Source organism: Camellia sinensis, chromosome 6, assembly GCF_055761805.1.
Source record: "Camellia sinensis isolate YWXY chromosome 6, ASM5576180v1, whole genome shotgun sequence".
Lineage (NCBI taxonomy): Eukaryota > Viridiplantae > Streptophyta > Magnoliopsida > Ericales > Theaceae > Camellia > Camellia sinensis.
The window spans coordinates 173,657,629-173,680,592 of record NC_138966.1 but is presented as its reverse complement, the minus strand read 5'-3'; the positions used below and the strand labels follow the sequence as shown (position 1 = coordinate 173,680,592).

At 30.7% G+C, this 22,964-nt stretch overlaps 2 protein-coding genes across 51 annotated transcripts in view; one reads left to right on the top strand and one right to left on the bottom strand.

Moving 5' to 3' along the window:
• Window positions 1-2,648: 2,648 nt before the first annotated feature.
• LOC145793031 (uncharacterized) overlaps window positions 2,649-22,964 on the top strand; it is a 33,713-nt gene continuing 13,397 nt past the window's right edge. For 2 of the 50 annotated variants that reach the window (XM_082875405.1, XM_082875408.1), the window contains exons 1-12: window positions 2,690-2,872; window positions 7,459-7,593; window positions 8,177-8,200; window positions 9,287-9,310; window positions 10,397-10,541; window positions 11,104-11,151; window positions 11,835-11,858; window positions 12,564-12,611; window positions 19,567-19,626; window positions 19,949-19,996; window positions 20,680-20,727; window positions 21,388-21,435. In XM_082875405.1, coding sequence (XP_082731531.1) covers window positions 2,786-2,872; window positions 7,459-7,593; window positions 8,177-8,200; window positions 9,287-9,310; window positions 10,397-10,541; window positions 11,104-11,151; window positions 11,835-11,858; window positions 12,564-12,611; window positions 19,567-19,626; window positions 19,949-19,996; window positions 20,680-20,693 — 657 coding nt within the window. In that variant the 5' untranslated portion in view covers window positions 2,690-2,785 and the 3' untranslated portion in view covers window positions 20,694-20,727; window positions 21,388-21,435. Of the gene's footprint in view, window positions 2,873-7,458; window positions 7,594-8,176; window positions 8,201-9,286; window positions 9,311-10,396; window positions 10,542-11,103; window positions 11,152-11,834; window positions 11,859-12,181; window positions 12,203-12,560; window positions 12,612-19,566; window positions 19,627-19,948; window positions 19,997-20,679; window positions 20,728-21,387; window positions 21,436-22,964 lie in introns of all 50 variants that reach the window. The other 48 variants (XM_082875359.1, XM_082875360.1, XM_082875390.1 and 45 more) reach the window with 47 other exon arrangements.
• LOC145793033 (uncharacterized) lies at window positions 16,570-17,395 on the bottom strand. The gene is made up of 2 exons (XM_082875413.1): window positions 16,769-17,395; window positions 16,570-16,661 (listed from the first exon to the last, which is right to left on the bottom strand). Exons 1-2 carry the CDS (start codon window positions 17,346-17,348, stop codon window positions 16,627-16,629), a joined length of 615 nt encoding a protein of 204 aa, XP_082731539.1. The 5' UTR covers window positions 17,349-17,395; the 3' UTR covers window positions 16,570-16,626.

Genomic DNA, 22,964 nt, shown 5'->3' with positions numbered 1-22,964 from the left:
ATAAAACTTCGCCCTTATATTTATTTACAATAACATGGCAAAAGGGTTAACTCTTAGTTGATCGATATCTAAACAAATTAGCTTACATGTAACATTCAACACTGAGTGTAAATTTAAAGGTCACATTTTAAGAGTTTTAAGTATTCTTTACTTTTTATTTACTATTATATCAATCAATAAAATAGTTTAAAACCATGATTTAACTGATTGTTTATTGAGATCAAATAGTTCAAAACTGAAAATTTATTTTTTAGATTTATTTAATTTTCTTGTGAATTATTTCTTTTACAAGAAATTATATTCAATTAGTATTGTTCCAAAACTAATTTAGTATTTTTTATACATATATGTTGGCCCCTCTTGAATAAAATAAATAGTTCCGCCCCTGGTGTTAAGTATAAATCATTGTAAATTATTCTGGCTTGATATTTGAAAAAAAACAACTCCCACAATTTTATCATAATTATACAAAATTTTCTTTTGGTAACGTTAAAGAGATAACGAGTTTAGTGTTATTTGAATTGAAATTGTCAAAAGAGAGAATAAGCTTTATATATTTTATTATTTTTTAACCAAGTACAATGACTCCTACATACATTAGAGGAGAATATATATAAATTAAGGTCAAGTTTAGCTAATCTAAAAAAGTGTACTTATTTCATATTTTTATCTTTTTTGAGTCACATCAATCAACATCTCCTCTCTATTTTTTTTTTATACATAATACAAAAAAAATTAAAAAATCTACTTATTTAATCTTTCCAAACTTGACCTAAATAGGATAGATATCAACTAATATCTATCTACTGGCCTTGTAGTTTCGCCCTCTCTTTCTCTTTCTTTTTTTTGGTTTTCTGACTAGTCAACACATATATCGACTAAAATTTCTAACACGTTTTTATCAAGAAGTTTTGCAATCAATTAATTTGAGTGTTTAGGAAGTGATTAGTGAGGACACTGACAACGGGTTAATTTTGTTTTATTGATTTATTTAATTTATTTAACTTATTTTATTTTTTGACCTATTTTGATAAGTTAATTAAAAGTTAATTTTTTAATTTTTTTAATTTTTAAATTATATTATCTTTATATTTTTTTACATATTTTTTAAAAAAAATTAACAAAAATTAAAAAACAAAATTTTAACCAATTTTTTAAAATAACCATTTGTATTTTTTTTAATCAAAACGTTAAAGCCCAACAAAAAGCAATGGCCATGTAGGTTTATTTTGGGAAGATGGTAAAAAGTGATTTTTTGACTTACTTTTTCGATTAATGTTTGTTTATGATGTCAAATCATAATAAAATGACCAAACTACCCCCATTTATTTAAAATATTTACAACTTCACCTATGTAACATTTTGACCCATGAAGGGTAAAATTATAATTTCGCCGTTGGCTAAAAACCAACATCCCAAATGAAAAAAAAGATAAAAAAACCAACTTTTAACTTTTGTTACTAACCAAAAAAAATGACTACAAATCATATTGCCAAAATAGGCCGTAATTTCTCACTCTCTCTCTCTCTTTTTTCTGACTAGTCAACACATTTATCAACAAGTTTCGCAATCAATTAATTTGGGTCGTTGGAAAGTTATTTCTTTTTAAAATTTTTAATTATTTAATTATTTTAATAAATTATTTTAATTTTTGTGTTTAGTAAGATAAAGTGATTTTTTTTGTTGAATTGTTGTATTAAAAAATATATTTAAAATGATGGTGTGACATTAAATGACCAAAGTGCCCCTAAAAACAAAAAAAAGAAAAAGAAAAAGAAATTGTGTTCGCTGATGTGGCAGTGAGGATACTACCGACGGGTAAATTTCTAGTTAGTTCTAAGGTTTTGTCTAGGAAGTTGATTAGTAGGTTATTTTAATTTTTGACTATTTTAATAAGTTAAAATTTGTGTTTGAATAGGTTATTGAATTTTTTTTAGTTAAATATGATGTTTGTAAAAGAAAAAATAAAATAATTATGAATTTAATATAATATTTTATCTTATTAATTTATTTAATTTATTTTAAATTTTTGTAAATTTTAACCTAAAAAATAAATTTTTAACCTTTCCCAAACAAGACTTAAGGTGGTTATTTGTCAAAAAGGTAAAATGAGCTTTTTGATCTTGTATTGCTGACCAGCTGGACTGCAGGACTGCAGCCTCAGCAATAATGAGGCTAATATTGTGTTTTGTTTGAAAATTTTAAGAAAAATTTAGAAAGAAAAAAATAAAAGTTGTGTGAAATTAAGTGAAATATATGTGTATTTTATTTATATTTTACTTTTTTTTTTTTTAAATCTCTCTTCAAATCTCTCAACCAAACACAGCGTAAATAGATTTTACTTCCTATAAATACAAATTTTCGCTGATGATGTTTTAAAAAAAATCACGATCTTGTTTGGTTTGCTTTTCAGAAAAAATTTTTAAAAAAATTGTTTGCAAATAAATTTTCAAAAATAATCAAATCAAATAATTTTTTTCAAAAAAAATTTCAAAATTTTGTTTAGTTACCTATTTTCCAAAATCACTCTCTTTCTCGTACAAATCAAATCAATCACTTTTATTAAAATTTTCTCTAAAATAATTTTTTTAAATCATTTCTGAAAAAGACAAATTAAACAAATTTTCGTACTTTTTATCAAAAAAATTATTCTACAAATACAAACCAAACAAGGCACATAACGCTATAAAAAAACACCATCTTTGTGTTTTTTCAATATTGCTACACTGCAACAGATCCTATACCCGCTATTTAAAATCTTGCTCTGAGATTTGAGGAGGGATCGATGGAGTCTGATTCTGTGGACAAGTATGCTTTGGTCGAATCCATCGGACGCAAAGGATTGCTTGGTGGAGATGCTCAGAATAATAAGGTATCATATAAAGGACCTAGATCCTCTCTAGTCTTTGATCTCAACTGCAGGGCGTTATTCTGGCCCATTTAGGTTATTTTGGGAAGATGGTTATTGTTAGAATTTACCATACACTCACTCCACCTACCACCTCCACTATCCCTTCACCTACTACTATCTTCTCTTCTATATATAGGAGTTATATAGGAGTTGTAAAATATCGATCAACAATCAATCGATCAATAATACAATTCTCTTTATACATAAATTCTTATATGGTATTAGAGCAAGGTTAGAGATCTTGGTGTTCTTTGCCTTCCGGCGGGCGGCAACCTTGCCTTGACCGCCCGCCGGGTCTCAACCAATTCAAACCTCCCTCTCTCAATGCTATTCAACCACCACAGGCCCTTTGATGAAGCTGAAATGTGTTCATTCACACCATCTTCCTCTTCTTCTTGTTCCTCTTCCACCTCCGTCACCTCTGTCTAACCCTTCTCCGGCAAGGGAACGACCTCAACTTCCACCCCCACCTCCGCTGCCCGTGAAAGTTGATCCTCCAAGCGTCACTCTGGATAATCTCTTTAGGCAGCCCCAAGCGATCCCCCGTATCTACTACTTACCGTTGTCTAACGAACAAGTTGCGGCAAAGTTAAAGTCGCCGGAAAAAGGCATCAAGCAGTCTGCTGGTGATGTTACTTGTAGGGAAGAACTGTTCCAGGCACCGATGGTACGGAGGAGCAGGTTCAAGTTCGGTGATGGATTTTGGTTTTTTTTTTTTTTTTCTTCTCCAAGAGCGCTTAGGGTTGAGACTGAGTTTCATTTCGGCTTAGAAATGCACCCCCCACGTCGTTATTTCCCTCTTTGTGAGTGGATTGGAACTCAACAATGGTCTCTGTTTTCATCTTTTCCTAGAGGTCCTACTTTATTGGAACTTGCATTGTTCTTTTTTTTCTTAAAAAAAAAAAAAAAAAAAACAAAAAAAAAAAAAAAAAAGCAACAAAACCAAGCCCAGATCTGAATCGATTTCTCTCTCTAACGACCTTTACAACCACTCTTCTCCACAATAAATTATTCTTCTTTGCCACAAATCCCACCTTTAGTAAACCCAACACACCATTCACACACACACACCATTTAGAGAGAGAGAGCCCACTTCACTTTCTTTTTTTTTTTTTTATTATTTTCCCCTATCTTTTGAAAACCCATTTAACTTTTTTTTTTTTTTTTTATTATTTTACTCCCTCTTTTTGCAATGCAACCGACACCCCTATTGATTTGCACTTGTCTCTCCTCTCTCTCTCTCTCTCTCTCTCTCTTTACACACCCACGTTACACTTTACTTTTATTTTAATATCTATATATTTTTTTAAACCAAAAAGAATAATATCTATATCTACTCGTGAGCATCACTTTTTTCCCTTTCTCTTCTTTTTATTTTTTATTTTTTTATATTCCACCTCTCAAAATGTTTTTCATATCACCCATCCGGTGCACATGGTCCTGAGTTTCAAAAAAAAAAAAAAAAAAAAAAACAGACGAAGACGACTTGCACACCAACCTCCTTTTATTCATGTCGGGGCTCACCCCGTTCACCATTTTACATCAAAAAAAAAAAAAAAAAAAAAAAACACCAACAACACAACCACACCCACAGTGAGATTTTTCTTCTCTACTCTGCTACGGGTCTCTTCTTTTTACTTTTATCTTGGGTGTCCCGTGCCAGTCCGGCCTCCGTGCTTCCTAGGCCACCAAGCAAGTTGCCTCCACCCTGCTCCTCCACTGCAGCATATGGCAGACCTCCAAATCGAAACATCACGGTGGCCTTCCGCTTCAGCTCCTTGTTTTTTGCCCTTAGCACGCTTATCTCTGCTCGCGCATCCTTATACATGCGTTGGAGCAGAGCCAGTTGGGCGTTTAAATGCTGCACCTCATTTGTTCTACTCTGCAGCCGGTTCGACAAATTTGTGACCGCCGTCATGCTTTCCACACATGCTTTCAAAATGTACTGATTGGCCTCCACATCCGACTGCACTGCCATTCTTTGCTCCACAGACCGCATCGGAAAGTTCAACGGAGTAAACTCCGGGGCGCTTGGTTGAGGTTCCAGTGCCACCGCACCAGTTCTCTCTCTCTTTGACTCGTTGAGGTTGGGAAAGAGGGTGAGCAGCCCCCGGGAAGACGATGAAGCCATTTTCTAGGCAACAGAGTGTTATACAGAATCTCTCTCAGCACAACGAAGAGTTTTTCAGACTCTCTCTCTCAGCACAACGAAGTCTTTTTCAGAGGTTTTTTGCAGATTTTCTCTGCCTCAGCCTCAGCCTCCGTCTTATAGCCGAGGCAGCCACGCGCATCGCGTGCCTCTTGCCACCAGCCGACAAACGGGCACGCAAGCCAAGGTGCCCACGTGCCTCGCTATCATGTCCGGCACACCTTTTGATGAATTGGGCACGCCTTTTGATGGCACGCCTTTTGAAAAATTGGGCACACCTTTTGAGGGTGCAACTTCACCAACGGTCCGACATGACCCTATAAACTGTCCCGACATTTGATTCCGGTTAGCATCTACAACGGTCCGACATGACCCTATAAACTGTCCCGACATTTGATTCCGGTTAGTCTTTTTCAACGGTCCGACATGACCCTATAAACTGTCCCGACATTTGATTTCGGTTAGCATCTCCAGTGTCCTCTACACCGTTATGACACCGCCATCCAGTGTCCTCTACAACGTTATGGCACCACCTTTCAGTGTCTTCACCAACGGTCTGACACGACCATACAGTGTCTCCTATCTTTTTTTTTATTTTTATGTATTTTCATGTTTTGTTCCTCTCTTCAAACTCAAGTTGGTTAGTTTCTATCCTCCTTGAGTTTGCGGGGGACTGTTAGAATTTACCATACACTCACTCCACCTACCACCTCCACTATCCCTTCACCTACTACTATCTTCTCTTCTATATATAGGAGTTATATAGGAGTTGTAAAATATCGATCAACAATCAATCAATCAATAATACAATTCTCTTTATACATAAATTCTTACAGTTATAACCATTTTTTTGATGAAAAGTTACTTATAAGCAGCTTATAAGCAGCTTTTTTATGAGAGAGAAAATGAGTTATAATCTGGGAAGCGGATTATAACTCACTTTCCAAAATAGGCCTTGTTGAACTCTTCGATATATTATTCATATATAAAAAATAATTTTTGAAAAATTAAATGCAATAAATTGATTTAAGTTTCAAGTGTCGGATTAATATTTTTTTTAAATGATATATATGAAAGATTTGATAAAATAATTTGTTTGAATTATTGAAATGAGATCTGTAATATACTCCGCGGATCTGAACAGTATCTTTTCGTCAATGATATAGACCAGAGAAAATCTAAGGGTGTGTTTGGTTTGTGTTTGTAGAATAATTTTTGAGATAAAAAATACGAAAACTTGTTTGGTTTGTCTTTTTTCTGAAATGGTTTTGAAAAATTATTTTGAAGAGAGAGTTTTAAAAAAAGTGATTGATTTGATGTGTATGAGAGAGAGAGATTTTGGAAATTAGGAACCAAATAAAATTTTGAGATTTTTTCTGAAAAAATTTGTTTAGTTTGATTACACTTGAAAATTTGTTTGTAGAGAATTTTTTCTAATTTTTTTCTTGAAAAACAAACCAAACAAGTCCTAAGTCTAAATAAAAAATGCAATCAGGATCTGTTTGCACGTAAAAACAGTATTAAAACAATCACTTTTCAAATCAAGAAAATATTTTTGGATATATTTTTGTTTTGAATCTGCAGTGGCGAATTTATAAATTTTTGTTATAAAAAAAAATCAAATTTTGAGGCGAGTTGTTTTATTTTGTATATATATATATATATATATATATATATATTTTATAAAACACAAAAAAAATAATTGACAAACTATTTTTGCAAGTTTTTGTGTAATTTTTTTTTTTTTTTTTTGGAAAGCCAACCCACTTTTTAGAAAATATAAAAATGCTGTTTTTAGGTTTTCAAAAATTATTTCGCAAGAAAGAATGAAAACAATGTGCAAATAATGAGTTTTTTCAAATATTTTTTTATTTTATTTTTTTAAATACAAAAAATAAAGTAAACGAAAATGTCCTAGATTTTCTTACGGTTCAATACCACAATTTTTTTTTAGTAGACAAAGTTTTTTTTTCCTTCATAAAATAAGAAATTATATATAATAACGAAAATTCTTTGTCAGTGGTCAATTGACACCGACACTAGGGTGGAGTTAGTCCTTGTTATTTATATAGACGCAGAAAATAAAACCAAAAATACTCAGGATTGACCATCAAGGTCAAGAATGACTCATAAATTGGTCCACAACAAATAATTTTAATGTGCAGTAGAAATCTCACATTTTAAACATTTTTTTGGTAATTTTTTGCGTCTTCAGATGTTTTCACTATCAAATTAGAATAATAATTATTTAAGTAAAACCTGAATCAAATTGTATAAGTAAAAAAGTGTTATTTATCATAAAATTTAAATCTAAATTTAAACTACTTTATCAAATTATTTTATTTCAAATTCATAAATTAAAATATAATAGACTAACTCTCTATTACCATGAATGCAGTCGTCGATGCCCAGCAAATCTCAGCCAAGTACTTTCAAACCGTCGACAACAAAATATTATATAGATAAGTGCATAATAAACAACTTCAATGTGCCCCACGTGCCCCACGGATCTCACGATCTAAACAATCTTTTGGTATATTTCTACGTCTCCACACTTTTTCATCATCAAATTAGAATAATAATTATCTAAGTAAAATTTGAATCAAATTGTATAAGTAAAAAGTGTTATTCATCCTAAAATTTAAATCTAAATTTAAACCACTTTACCAAATTATTTTATTTAAAATTCATAAATTAAAATATTATATACTAACTCTCTATACCATGAATGCACTCGTCGAAGCCCAGTAAACCCGAGCCAAGTACTTCCAAATCATCATCAATTTGTTTCGACAGTGAGTTTTTTTATTTTACTTACTATATTATATGAATTGGTCAACAACAAACAACTTCAATGTGCACTATGGATCTCACATTCTAAACAACGGATCTCACATTTTAAACAATCTTTCGATACATTTTCTGCGTCTCCAAACTTTTTCACCATCAAATTAGAATAATAATTATCTAAGTAAAATTTGAATCAAATTGTATAAGTAAAAAGTGTTATTTATCCTAAAATTTAAATCTAAATTTAAACTACTTTATCAAATTAGTTTATTTCAAATTCATAAATTAAAATATTATATACTAACTCTCTATTACCATGAATGCAGTCGTCGAAGCCCAGCAAACCCCAGGCAAGTACTTTCAAATTGTCGACAGTGTGTTTTTTATTTTTACTTAAAATATTATATAAATTGGTCCACAACAAACAACTTCAATGCGCACCAGGAATCTCACGATCTAAACAATCTTTTGGTATATTTTCTACGTCTCCACACTTTTTCACCATCAAATTAGAATAATAATTATCTAAGTAAAATTTGAATCAAATGGTACAGGTAAAAAGTGTAATTCATCCTAAAATTTAAATCTAAATTTAAACCACTTTACCAAATTATTTTATTTAAAATTCATAAATTAAAATATTATATACTAACTCTCTATACCATGAATGCACTCGTCGAAGCCCAGCAAACCTGAGCCAAGTACTTCCAAATCGTTAACAATTGTTTCGACAGTGAGTTTTTTTATTTTTACTTAATATATTATATGAATTGGTCAACAACAAACAATTTCAATGTGCATTACGGATCTCACATTCTAAACAATGGATCTCACATTCTAAACAATCTTTTGGTATATTTTATGCGTCTCCAAACTTTTTCACCATCAAATTAGAATAATAATTATCTAAGTAAAATTTGAATCAAATTGTATAAGTAACAAGTGTTATTTATCCTAAAATTTAAATCCAAATTTAAACTACTTTATCAAATTATTTTATTTAAAATTCATAAATTAAAATATTATATACTAACTCTCTATACCATGAATGCACTCGTCGAAGCCCAGTAAACCCGAGCCAAGTACTTCCAAATCATCATCAATTTGTTTCGACAGTGAGTTTTTTTATTTTACTTACTATATTATATGAATTGGTCAACAACAAACAACTTCAATGTGCACTATGGATCTCACATTCTAAACAACGGATCTCACATTTTAAACAATCTTTCGATACATTTTCTGCGTCTCCAAACTTTTTCACCATCAAATTAGAATAATAATTATCTAAGTAAAATTTGAATCAAATTGTATAAGTAAAAAGTGTTATTTATCCTAAAATTTAAATCTAAATTTAAACTACTTTATCAAATTAGTTTATTTCAAATTCATAAATTAAAATATTATATACTAACTCTCTATTACCATGAATGCAGTCGTCGAAGCCCAGCAAACCCCAGGCAAGTACTTTCAAATTGTCGACAGTGTGTTTTTTATTTTTACTTAAAATATTATATAAATTGGTCCACAACAAACAACTTCAATGCGCACCAGGAATCTCACGATCTAAACAATCTTTTGGTATATTTTCTACGTCTCCACACTTTTTCACCATCAAATTAGAATAATAATTATCTAAGTAAAATTTGAATCAAATGGTACAGGTAAAAAGTGTAATTCATCCTAAAATTTAAATCTAAATTTAAACCACTTTACCAAATTATTTTATTTAAAATTCATAAATTAAAATATTATATACTAACTCTCTATACCATGAATGCACTCGTCGAAGCCCAGCAAACCTGAGCCAAGTACTTCCAAATCGTTAACAATTGTTTCGACAGTGAGTTTTTTTATTTTTACTTAATATATTATATGAATTGGTCAACAACAAACAATTTCAATGTGCATTACGGATCTCACATTCTAAACAATGGATCTCACATTCTAAACAATCTTTTGGTATATTTTATGCGTCTCCAAACTTTTTCACCATCAAATTAGAATAATAATTATCTAAGTAAAATTTGAATCAAATTGTATAAGTAACAAGTGTTATTTATCCTAAAATTTAAATCCAAATTTAAACTACTTTATCAAATTATTTTATTTAAAATTCATAAATTAAAATATTATATACTAACTCTCTATACCATGAATGCACTCGTCGAAGCCCAGTAAACCCGAGCCAAGTACTTCCAAATCATCATCAATTTGTTTCGACAGTGAGTTTTTTTATTTTACTTACTATATTATATGAATTGGTCAACAACAAACAACTTCAATGTGCACTATGGATCTCACATTCTAAACAACGGATCTCACATTTTAAACAATCTTTCGATACATTTTCTGCGTCTCCAAACTTTTTCACCATCAAATTAGAATAATAATTATCTAAGTAAAATTTGAATCAAATTGTATAAGTAAAAAGTGTTATTTATCCTAAAATTTAAATCTAAATTTAAACTACTTTATCAAATTAGTTTATTTCAAATTCATAAATTAAAATATTATATACTAACTCTCTATTACCATGAATGCAGTCGTCGAAGCCCAGCAAACCCCAGGCAAGTACTTTCAAATTGTCGACAGTGTGTTTTTTATTTTTACTTAAAATATTATATAAATTGGTCCACAACAAACAACTTCAATGCGCACCAGGAATCTCACGATCTAAACAATCTTTTGGTATATTTTCTACGTCTCCACACTTTTTCACCATCAAATTAGAATAATAATTATGTAAGTAAAATTTGAGTCAAACTATATAAGTAAAAAGTGTTATTTATCGCAAAATTTAAATCTAAATTTAAACCACTTTATTAAATTATTTTATTTCAAATTCATAAATTAAAATATTATATACTAACTCTTTATACCATGAATGCACTCGTCAAAACCCAGCAAACTCGAGCCAAGTGCTTCCAAGTCGTTAGCAATTGTTTCGATAGTGAGTTTTTTTATTTTTACGTAATATATTATATGAATTGGTCCACAATAAACAACTTCAATGTGCACTACGGATCTCACATTCTAAACAATCTTTTGGTATATTTTCTGCGTCTCCAAACTTTTTCACCATCAAATTAGAATAATAATTATCTAAGTAAAATTTGAATCAAATTGTATAAGTAAAAAGTGTTATTTATCCTAAAATTAAATCTAAATTTAAACTACTTTCTCAAATTATTTTATTTCAAATTCATAAATTAAAATATTATATACTAACTCTCTATTACCATGAATGCAGTCGTCGAAGCCCAGCAAACCCCAGGCAAGTACTTCCAAATCGTCGACAGTGAGTTTTTTATTTTTACTTAATATATTATATGAATTGGTCCACAACAAACAATTTCAATGTGCACCACGGATCCCACGATCTAAACTATCTTTTGGTATATTTTCTGCGTCTTCAAACTTTTTCACCATCAAATTAGAATAATAATTATCTAAGTAAAATTTGAATCAAATTGTATAAGTAAAAAGTGTTGTTTATCCTAAAATTTAAATCTAAATTTAAACCACTTTATCAAATTATTTTATTTCAAATTCATAAATTAAAATATTATATACTAACTCTCTATACCATGAATACACTCGTCGAAGCCCAGCAAACCTGAGCCAAGTACTTCCAAATCGTTAGCATCTGTTTCGATTGTGAGTTTTTTTATTTTTACTTAATATATTATATGAATTGGGCCACAACAAACAACTTTAATGTGCACTACGGATCTCACATTCTAAACAACGGATCTCACATTCTAAACAATCTTTTGGTATATTTTCTGCGTCTCCAAACTTTTTCACCATCAAATTAGAATAATAATTATCTCAGTACAATTTGAATCAAATTGTATAAGTAAAAAGTTTTATTTATCTTAAAATTTAAATCTAAATTTAAACTACTTTATCAAATTATTTTATTTCATATTCATAAATTAAAATATTATATATACTAACTCTCTATTACCATGAATGCAGTCGTCGAAGCCCAGCAAACCCCAGCCAAGTACTTTCAAATCGTCAACCGCGAGTTTTTTATTTTTACTTAATATATTATATGAATTTGTCCACAACAAACAACTTCAATATGCACCACGGATCTCACGATCTAAACAATCTTTTGGTATATTTTCTGCGTCTCCACACTCTTTCACCATCAAATTAGAATAATAATTATCTAAGTAAAATTTGAATCAAATTGTATAAGTAAAAAGTGTTATTTATCCTAAAATTTAAATCTAAATTTAAACCACTTTATCAAATTATTTTATTTCAAATTCATAAATTAAAATATTATATACTAACTCTCTATACCATGAATGCACTCGTCGAAGCCCAGCAAACCCGAGCCAAGTACTTCTAAATTGTTAGCAATTGTTTCGACAGTGAGTTTTTTTATTTTTACTTAATATATTATATGAATTGGTCAATAACAAACAACTTCAATGTGCACAAGGGATCTCACATTCTAAACAACGGATCTCACATTCTAAACAATCTTTTGGTATATTTTCTGCGTCTCCAAACTTTTTCACCATCAAATTAGAATAATAATTATCTAAGTAAAATTTGAATCAAATTGTATAAGTAAAAAGTGTTATTTATCCTAAAATTTAAATCTAAATTTAAACTACTTTATCAAATTATTTTATTTCAAATTCATAAATTAAAATATTATATACTAACTCTCTATTATCATGAATGCAGTCGTCGAAGCCCGGCAAACCCCACACAAGTACTTCCAAATCGTCGACAGTGAGTTTTTTTATTTTTACTTAATATATTATATGAATTGGTCCACAACAAACAACTTCAATGTGCACCACAGATCTCACGATCTAAACAATCTATTGTTATAATTAAATTAATTTTAATTCAGAAAGAAGAATAACTCCTGCCACGATGTTCAAACATTTGAATCTTTATCCTTGAATGATCAAATCTTGAATGTATAAAGAAACCCACTCGCAGAACACTTTTACAGAACCATATGAGAAAAGTGGAAGGGACAGAGTTTCAAGCCTATTCTATGCACAAAACAATGTCTATATTTGATGGATATCACAAGCATATATATAGATAGGCTTGGACCCATATCCAAGTGTAACTCTTTATAACTTCCCACCATCAGGGAAGTTATAAAGTCCCATAAAACCACCATATGGGATATTAAACAGACATCAGTTATCCATTAACCATTAAACTAATTAATTAGCCATTAAACCAATTAATTAGTCATTAAACCAATTAAATATAAATAAATAAATAAATAAATAAGTAAAACATGTGGTATATGGGCCACTTTGTGGATATTCTTACATTCTCCCACTTGGCACATATAACACACGTTGTTGACTGTCGGGTAACTACCAAACTGATGATGGTCATTAAATAAAAATACCCAAACCTTAGAAGTATAATACACGAATCATAACAGTTATACTTTATCAATTAAGTATTTCCTTCCATGTATTACATTGTATCACACTCTCAACTTAATGTGGTGTCATTCTTTATGAATAACTTCTAATAAGTTATTCTGGGTCCAATGATTACTATGGATCAATTGTCCCAATGGACTGCATAGCATCACAAATACTTTAGGTGCACAAAATGATACTTTTCACTAATAATAATCAAAATGTCATAACAAAACAAAATAAAACAACTAGAAAAATTATTGAGCTAACCAATCAGTCCCATGCCCTCAACGTGTTTTGAAAACACCTTTACAGAAAGTTCTTTGGTCATGGGATCTGCCATCATCATATCGGTACTAATATGCTCAATGCTGACTTCTTGCTTCTTAACACGGTCTCGAATAGCAAGATACTTTATGTCAATATGCTTGCTGCGGCTATCACTTTTGTTGTTGTTAGAGAAGAAAACCATAGCTAAATTATCACAGTAAACCTTTAATGGCCTAGAAATTGAATCCACAATTCGAAACCCTGTGATAGAATGCCTTAACCAGATAGCCTGTGAGGTTGCTTCAAAGCAGGCTATAAACTCTGCTTCCATTGTTGACGATGCAATTATCGTCTCTTTGGCACTCTTCCATGAAACAACACCGCCTGCTAGCAGATAGACATATCCTAAAGTGGATTTTCTGGAATCTTGACAACCCGCAAAATCCGAGTCTGAATATCCAACCACCTCAAGGCAGTCAACATGCTTGTAAGTAAGCATGTAGTCTTTGGTTCCCTTTAAGTACCTCAGGATTTTCTTTGCAGCCTTCCAATGTTCCATTCCTGGATTACTTTGGTATCTTCCAAGCATCCCAACTGCAAATGCAATGTCAGGTCGTGTACAAACCAAAGCATGCATTAAATTGCCTACGGCAGACGCATAGGGAATGTTAACCATTTGTTCCTTTTCCAAATCATTCTTCGGACATTGACTTAAACTGAATTTGTCACCCTTTAAAAGGGGTGCTGCATTAGGAGTGAAATCACTCATCTTGAATTTCTCCAAAACTCTTTCAATGTAGGCTTTATGAGATAGTCCTAATGTCCTTTTGGACCTATCTCTGTGAATCTCCATGCCAATGACATAAGAAGCTTCACCCATATCCTTCATTTCAAAATTTTGAGAAAGAAATTGTTTAATATCATCCAACAATCCCAAATCATTAGATGCAAGTAAAATATCATCCACATATAGAACTAGAAAAATGTATTTGCTCCCACTAACCTTAAGGTATATACAGTTATCCACGACATTCTCCGTAAAACTATATGAAGTAATAACATTGTGGAACTTTAAATACCACTGTCGGGAAGCTTGTTTTAGTCCATATATGGATTTCTTGAGCTTGCAAACGAAGTGACTATTTTTATCAGAACAAAAACCTTCAGGTTGCTTCATGTATACTTCTTCCTCAAGATCCCCATTCAAAAATGTTGTTTTCACATCCATTTGATGTAGCTCTAAATCAAAATGAACCACTAATACCATGATAATTCTAAATGAATCTTTTTTTGAAACCGGAGAAAAGGTATTATGATAATCGATGCCTTCTCTTTGAGTGAAACCTTTAGCTACGAGTCTGGCTTTATATCGTTCGACATTGCCATTGGAGTCTTTCTTGGTCTTATAGACCCATTTACAGCTAACCGCTTTAACTCCTTTAGGCAACTCGACAATTTTCCAAACTTGATTCTTATCTATAGATTCCAACTCTTCCTTCATGGTATCATACCATAATTTAGAATCATCCCTATTCATGGCATTGGAAAATGAAATAGGATCATCTTTAGGTCCGATGTCAAAATCAGACTCCACTGAGTATACAAAATAATCACTAGAAATTGCTGACTTTCTAGCTCGTGAGGATCTCCTTAATTCGGTAATCTCAATTGGGACTTAAGCTACAGGCTCTATGTTGACTTGTTCCTCTTGTGGTGAAAGTTCTTGAATTTGTTGATTTTCAAGACTATCGGGTTGATTATCTTGAAAGACAACCAATTCACCTATATTCATGGGTGTTGTATCCGAACCCCGTGATTCCTTTCACTGTATCTTTCGAGGGTAACTCCCACTAAGGTCAACTTCCTTAATAAACTTAGCATTTCTGGCTTCAACAATTCTAAGTAATTTTGAAGGACAATAAAATCTGTAACCCTTGGAGTTTTCTGCATAGCCTATGAAAAAACCACTAACTGTTCTGGGGTCCAATTTCTTTAAATGTGGGTTATACACCCTCACTTCAATTGGGCAACCCCAAACGTGTAAGTGTCTTAAACTTGGCTTCCATCCTTTCCATAACTCAAACGGTATTTTGGGAACAACCTTGGATGGAACCCTGTTTAAGATATACATAGTGATTTTCAAAACTTCACTCCATAAATTTATAGATACATTAGAATAACTAAGCATGCTCCTTACCATGTCCATAAGTGTTCGGTTCCTTCTTTCAGTAACACCATTTTGTTGTGGTGTGTCAGGCATTGAATATTGTGCAATAATGCCTTCTTCCTTAAGGAACTTAGCAAATGGACCTGGTAACTGTCCCAATTCTGTATACCTCCCATAATATTCTCCACCCCTGTTTGACCTCACAATTTTAATTTTCTTTTCTGTTTGTGTCTCTACTTCTGCTTTATAAACTTTAAAGGCATCAAGTGCCTCAGCCTTATCAAACAAGAGGTAGAGATACATGTATCGTGTGAAGTCATCAATAAATGAGATAAAATATCTTTGACCATTCAGACAAGGTGGAGTAAATGGTCCACAAATATCAGTGTGTATGATTCCAAGAATTTCTTCACTCCTTTTGGCACCTTTACTGGTCTTGTTGGTCTGCTTTCCCTTTATGCAGTCCACACAAATACCAAAGTTGGTAAAATCAAGAGTCGGAAGGACTTCATCATTAACCAACCTTTTTATTCTCTCAATGGAGATATGTCCCAATCTTCTATGCCAAAGAATAGAGGAGGACTCATCAACAATATTACGCTTAATGCCAATATCACCATGCAAGGTTAAAAGATTTTGTTCAAAAATAGGATCTAGATTTAATTTGTACAAACCGTTAATTAAAGTACCAAATCCTACAGAAACAGAGTCTTTAAACAAACTAAAATTTGGACCAACAAATTGAAATTCAAATCCAAACGGTACTAGTTTAGAAACAGAAATTAAATTTTTAGAAAAAGATGGAATGTAAAAAGTGTTTTCAAGATCCAAAACAAAACCTTTTTTTAAAACAAAAAAAGTTCCAACAGCTTCGACGTGCGAACGCATCCCATTGCCTGAATAGATGCCTTGTTCACTTCCCGTTGGTTTCCTTAGGCTGAGGAAGCCCTACATGGTATTAGCAATGTGAATTGTAGAACCCGAATCAATCCACCAATCATATTGATGAGTATTAACAAAATTTGATTCATAACACACAAGAGATATGAGATTACCTTTCTTCTCAAGCCATTTCTTATACTTGGGGCAGTCTTTTTTCATGTGACCCTTTTTCTTGCAGAAGAAGCATGCACCCTTATTGCCATGATTTTTAAACGGCACTTTACCAAGCTTCTTCCATTTCTGATCACCTTTGCCCTTTTTCCATTGCCCTCCTTTATGTGTTGCTAAATGAGCACTTTCCACTTTTCCATGCTTCAATCTCTCCTCCTCTTGAACACACATGGTCAAAAGTTCATTGATAGACCATTTTTCCTTCTGTGTGTTGTAAGAAATTTGGAATGCTCCATATTCCACAGGAAGAGAATTGAGTATGAAATTGACAAGGAATGACTCAGAAATCTCAATCTCTAAGGACTTAAGACGAGCTGCAATGTCCCTTATTTCCATAATGTGCTCACGCACACTCCTAGAATTGTTATGCTTCATTCCTGATAGTTTGTTCATTAGGGTACTTGCCAATGCTTTCTCAGAACTAACAAATTGCTCTTCAATAGCCCTCATGTAGTTCTTGACCTTATCAGATGGTGGGATTGAGCCCCTAATGCTCTGGCTAATATGTGACTTTATGAGCATTAGGCTTAAACGATTGGATCGCTCCCACTTATCATAAGCACTCTGTTCTGCAGCGGAACTCTCGTCCGTGGGTTCAGGAGGTTCATCCACACAGAGTGCCAGATCGAGGTCCATGCACCCTAATGTTAGAAGGATTTTGTCCTTCCAGTCTGAAAAATTATCACTGTTCAAGAATGGAATGCGAGAAGACTCATTAGATAGTACAGAGGTAGAAATCGCTGCAATTACCAAGAACATTATTAATGCTTTGAAACAATAGCTATAGTCTGAATCAACCAATGTCAAATTCAGTAACAAATCTAATCCTTCCTGTGGGTAGAGGTCACTAAACTGTATTAGATTTGCTATTACTTTATAATAAGACTAATGGGTTCCGAAATATGTAAGGAAAATAAAACTCATACCTGTGGGTTTAGAGTGTTCAATCCCTTTAATACCCAATCCATTATCTTATTCCAATTAAATTTCATAAATAATTACTTTCCTGTGGGACCAAGAAATTATTTATAAAACATAATTGCAATGTAAAAATGCCAAATTAACTTGTAACTTTATGTGATCGAAATACTGAGGATCACATCTTTATGTCTTAAGATGCTGTGGCTACTCTTAAAACAGAATAAAATTTTTAAATATGTTAAGATGCTGTGGCTACTCTTAAAACAGAATAAAATTTTTAAATATGGCATAATTTATTAATGTGAGCAAATCCTTATAGTCACAACAAATACATAATCTTTCAATGCACATAATGTATAATACATATAATCAGAATAATATCACATGAAAAATCCCAAGATCAAACACATGTTGTTCAACCTTATACTAGAATTTTCTTAAAAATTGGACCAAAATAAATTCCATAAGCCCAACACATAGTGTATTCATACTCTTATTTCACATGAATTTTCAACGCATAAATAATTACCTTAATGCATGTAATATAATATTACATTATTTTAGATAACATGCCAATGAATCTCAAAAATTATAAAAACTAAAAGAACATGTTATAATTCACTGTATGAGATTCAATTGAATTTGCTTACTATTTAAACATGCAACGATAATAAACAAAACATCCTTAACAGCATGTTAAAATTTCTTTATGAAAATTCTACAAATAAATTCAAATAAAAGTATGAGAATTTCTAGATTTGATATAGAATCAGATTAAATATTTTGTTCTTTAATGTGTGTGTCAAAAATAATAGTTAATGACACATAACAAGTCTCCTAAATAAAATAGATTCAGAGTAGGAAAATTTTTTAAATAATTGTAAATATCACTAGCACAAATCACAATGGACTCTACTATTGCAACAGTGCTTCCTTTTTCTTTAATAGTGATTTTCAAAAGTTATGCAGTATAAATTACTCATTCTGATTCTACAATGATTCTGAATTGTGAAATTTACACATCAAAACATCCAGTAAATTGTTGAATAAAACATTCTACACTGTAAGATGCGGAAGTTGATTTTATGTAGACGAAACAAATACTAAACAACATAATAGAAGGTTGGCTCTGATACCAATTGTTATAATTCAATTAATTTTAATTCAGAAAGAAGAATACCTCATGCCATGATGTTCAAGCCTTTGAATCTTTATCCTTGAAGGATCAAATCTTGAATGTATAAAGAAGCCCACTCGTAGAACACTTTTACAGAACCATATGAGAAAAGTGAAAGGGATAGAGTTTCAAGCCTATTCTATGCACAAAACAATGTCTATGTTTGATGGCTATCACAGGCATATATATAGATAGGCTTGGACCCATATCCAAGTGTAACTCTTTATAACTTCCCACCATCAGGCAAGTTATAAAGTCCCATTAAACCACCATATGGGATATTAAACAGACATCAGTTACCCATTAACCATTAAACTAATTAATTAGCCATTAAACCAATTAATTAGTCATTAAACCAATTAAATATATATAATATAAATAAATAAATAAATAAAACATGTGGTATATGGGTCACTTTATGAATATTCTTACATCTTTTGGTATATTTTCTGCGTCTCCACACTTTTTCACCATCAAATTAGAACAATAATTATCTAAGTAAAATTTGAATCAAATTGTATAAGTAAGAAGTGTTATTTATCCTAAAATTTAAATCTAAATTTAAACCACTTTATCAAATTATTTTATTTCAAATTCATAAATTAAAATATTGTATACTAACTCTCTATACCATGAATGCACTCGTCGAAGCCCAGCAAACCCGAGCCAAGTACTTCCAAATCGTTAGCAATTGTTTTGACAGTGAGTTTTTTTATTTTTACTTAATATGTTATATGAATTTGTCCACAACAAACAACTTCATTGTGCACTACAGATCTCACATTCTAAACAACGGATCTCACATTCTAAACAATCTTTTGGTATATTTTTTGCGTCTCCAAACTTTTTCACCATCAAATTAGAATAATAATTATCTAAGTAAAATTTGAATCAAATTGTATAAGTAAAAAGTGTTATTTGTCCTAAAATTTAAATATAAATTTAAACTACTTTATCAAATTATTTTATTTCAAATTCATAAATTAAAATATTATATACTAACTCTCTATTACCATGAATGCAGTCGTCGAAGCCCAGCAAACCCCAGACAAGTACTTCCAAATCGTCGACAGTGAGTTTTTTTATTTTTACTTAATATGTTATATGAATGGGTCCACAACAAACAACTTCAATGTGCACCAGGGATCTCACCATCTAAAAAATCTTTTGGTATATTTTCTGCGTCTCCACACTTTTTCACCATCAAATTAGAATAATAATTATCTAAGTAAAATTTGAATCAAATTGTATAAGTAAAAAGTGTTATCTATCCTAAAATTTAAATCTAAATTTAGACCACTTTATCAAATTATTTTATTTCAAATTCATAAATTAAAATATCATATACTAACTCTCTATACCATGAATGCACTCGTCGAAGCCCAGCAAACCCGAGCCAAGTACTTCCAAATCGTTAGCAATTGTTTCGATAGTGAGTTTTTTTTATTTTTACTTAATATATTATATGAATTTGTCCACAACATACAACTTCAATGTGCACTACGGATCTCACATTCTAAACAACGGATCTCACATTCTAAACAATCTTTTGGTATATTTTCTGCGTCTCCAAACTTTTTCACCATCAAATTAGAATAATAATTATCTAAGTAAAATTTGAATCAAATTGTATAAGTAAAAAGTGTTATTTACCCTAAAATTTAAATCCAAATTTAAACTACTTTATCAAATTGTTTTATTTCAAATTCATAAATTAAAATATTATATACTAACTCTCTATTACCATGAATGCAGTCGTCGAAGCCTAGCAAACCCCAGGCAAGTACTTCCAAATCGTCGATAGTGAGTTTTTTATTTTTATTAATATATTATATGAATTGGTCCAGAGCAAGCAATTTCAATGTGCACCACGGATCTCACGATCTAAACAATCTTTTGGTATATTTTCTGCGTCTCCACACTTTTTCACCATCAAATTAGAATAATAATTATCTAAGTAAAATTTGACTCAAATTATATAAGTAAAAAGTGTTATTTATCCTAAAATTTAAATCAAAATTTAAACCACTTTATCAAATTATTTTATTTCAAATTCATAAATTAAAATATTATATACTAACTCTCTATACCATGAATGCACTCGTCGAAGCCCAACAAACCCGAGCCAAGTACTTCCAAATCGTTAGCAATTGTTTCGACAGTGAGTTTTTTTTATTTTTACTTAATACATTATATGAATTGGTCCACAACAAACAACTTCAATGTGCACTACGGATCTCACATTCTAAACAATCTTTTGATATATTTTCTGCATCTCCAAACTTTTTCACCATCAAATTAGAATAATAATTATCTTAGTAAAATTTGAATCAAATTGTATAAGTAAAAAGTGTTATTTATCCTAAAATTTAAATCTAAATTTAAACTGCTTTATCAAATTATTTTATTTCAAATTCATAAATTAAAATATTATACACTAACTCTCTATTATCATGAATGCAGTCGTCGAAGCCCAGGAAACCCCAGTCAAGTACTTCCAAATCGTCGACAGTGAGTTTTTTATTTTTACTTAATATATTATATGAATTGGTCCCCAACAAACAACTTCAATGTTCACCAGGGATCTCACCATCTAAATAATCTTTTGGTATATTTTCTGCGTCTCCACACTTTTTCACCAACAAATTAGAATAATAATTATCTAAGTAAAATTTGAATCAAATTGTATAAGTAAAAAGTGTTATTTATCCTAAAATTTAAATCTAAATTTAAACCACTTTATCAAATTATTTTATTTCAAATTCATAAATTAAAATATTATATACTAACTCTCTATACCATGAATGCACTCGTCGAAGCCCAGTAAACCCGAGCCAAGTACTTCCAAATCGTTAGCATCTGTTTCGACTGTGAGTTTTTTTATTTTTGCTTAATATATTATATGAATTGGTCCACAACAAACAACTTCAATGTGCACTACGGATCTCACATTCTAAACAATCTTTTGGTATATTTTCTGCGTATCCAAACTTTTTCACCATTAAATTAGAATAATAATTATCTAAGTTAAATTTGAATCAAATTGTATAAGTAAAAAGTGTTATTTATCCTAAAATTTAAATCTAAATTTAAACTACTTTATCAAATTATTTTATTTCAAAGTCATAATTTAGAATATTATATACTAACTCTCTATACCATGAATGCACTCGTCGAAGCCCAGCAAACCCAAGCGAAGTACTTCCAAATCGTTAGAAATTGTTTCGACCATGAGTTTTTTTATTTTTACTTAATATATTATATGAATTGATCCACAACAAACAACTTCAATGTGCACTACGGATCTCACATTCTAAACAACGGAACTCATATTCTAAACAATCTTTTGGTATATTTTCTGCGTCTCCAAACTTTTTCACCATCAAATTAGAATAATAATTATCTAAGTAAAATTTGAATCAAATTGTATAAGTAAAAAGTGTTATTTATCTTAAAATTTAAATCTAAATTTAAACTACTTTATCAAATTATATTTTAGTAAGATCCTTACGAGGTTTTTGAGTGTTAGGCAGGGGCTTGATTTTTGACAGTTTATTAATAATTTTATATTGATGAGTATTTATAAAATATATAACATGATGGTTTTTTAATTTTATAAGAATTATTTTGCTAACTTTTTATTTCATTTGTATTTTACAATATCTAATGAAATGATCTCAAATTATTTCACATTTTAAATAATAGCAACAATTTCATCGAGTCGATTTTATTAATACAAAATATATATGTTACTTATTTTTTAAATTTTAAAAATCAAATAGTATTTATACTTTTTTATGAATAATACAAGAAAATCTAAATAAAACTTTGCTCTTAAATTTATTCACAATGACATGGCAAAAAGGTTAGGTCTTAGTTGGTCGATATCTAAACAAATCAACTAGCATGTAACATTTAACTCTAATTGTAAATTTAAGGGTCATGTTTTAAGAGGCTTTAAGTATTTTTTTTTTTCACCTTTTATTTACTATTATATCAATCAATAAATATTTTAAAACCATGATTTAACCGATTGTTTA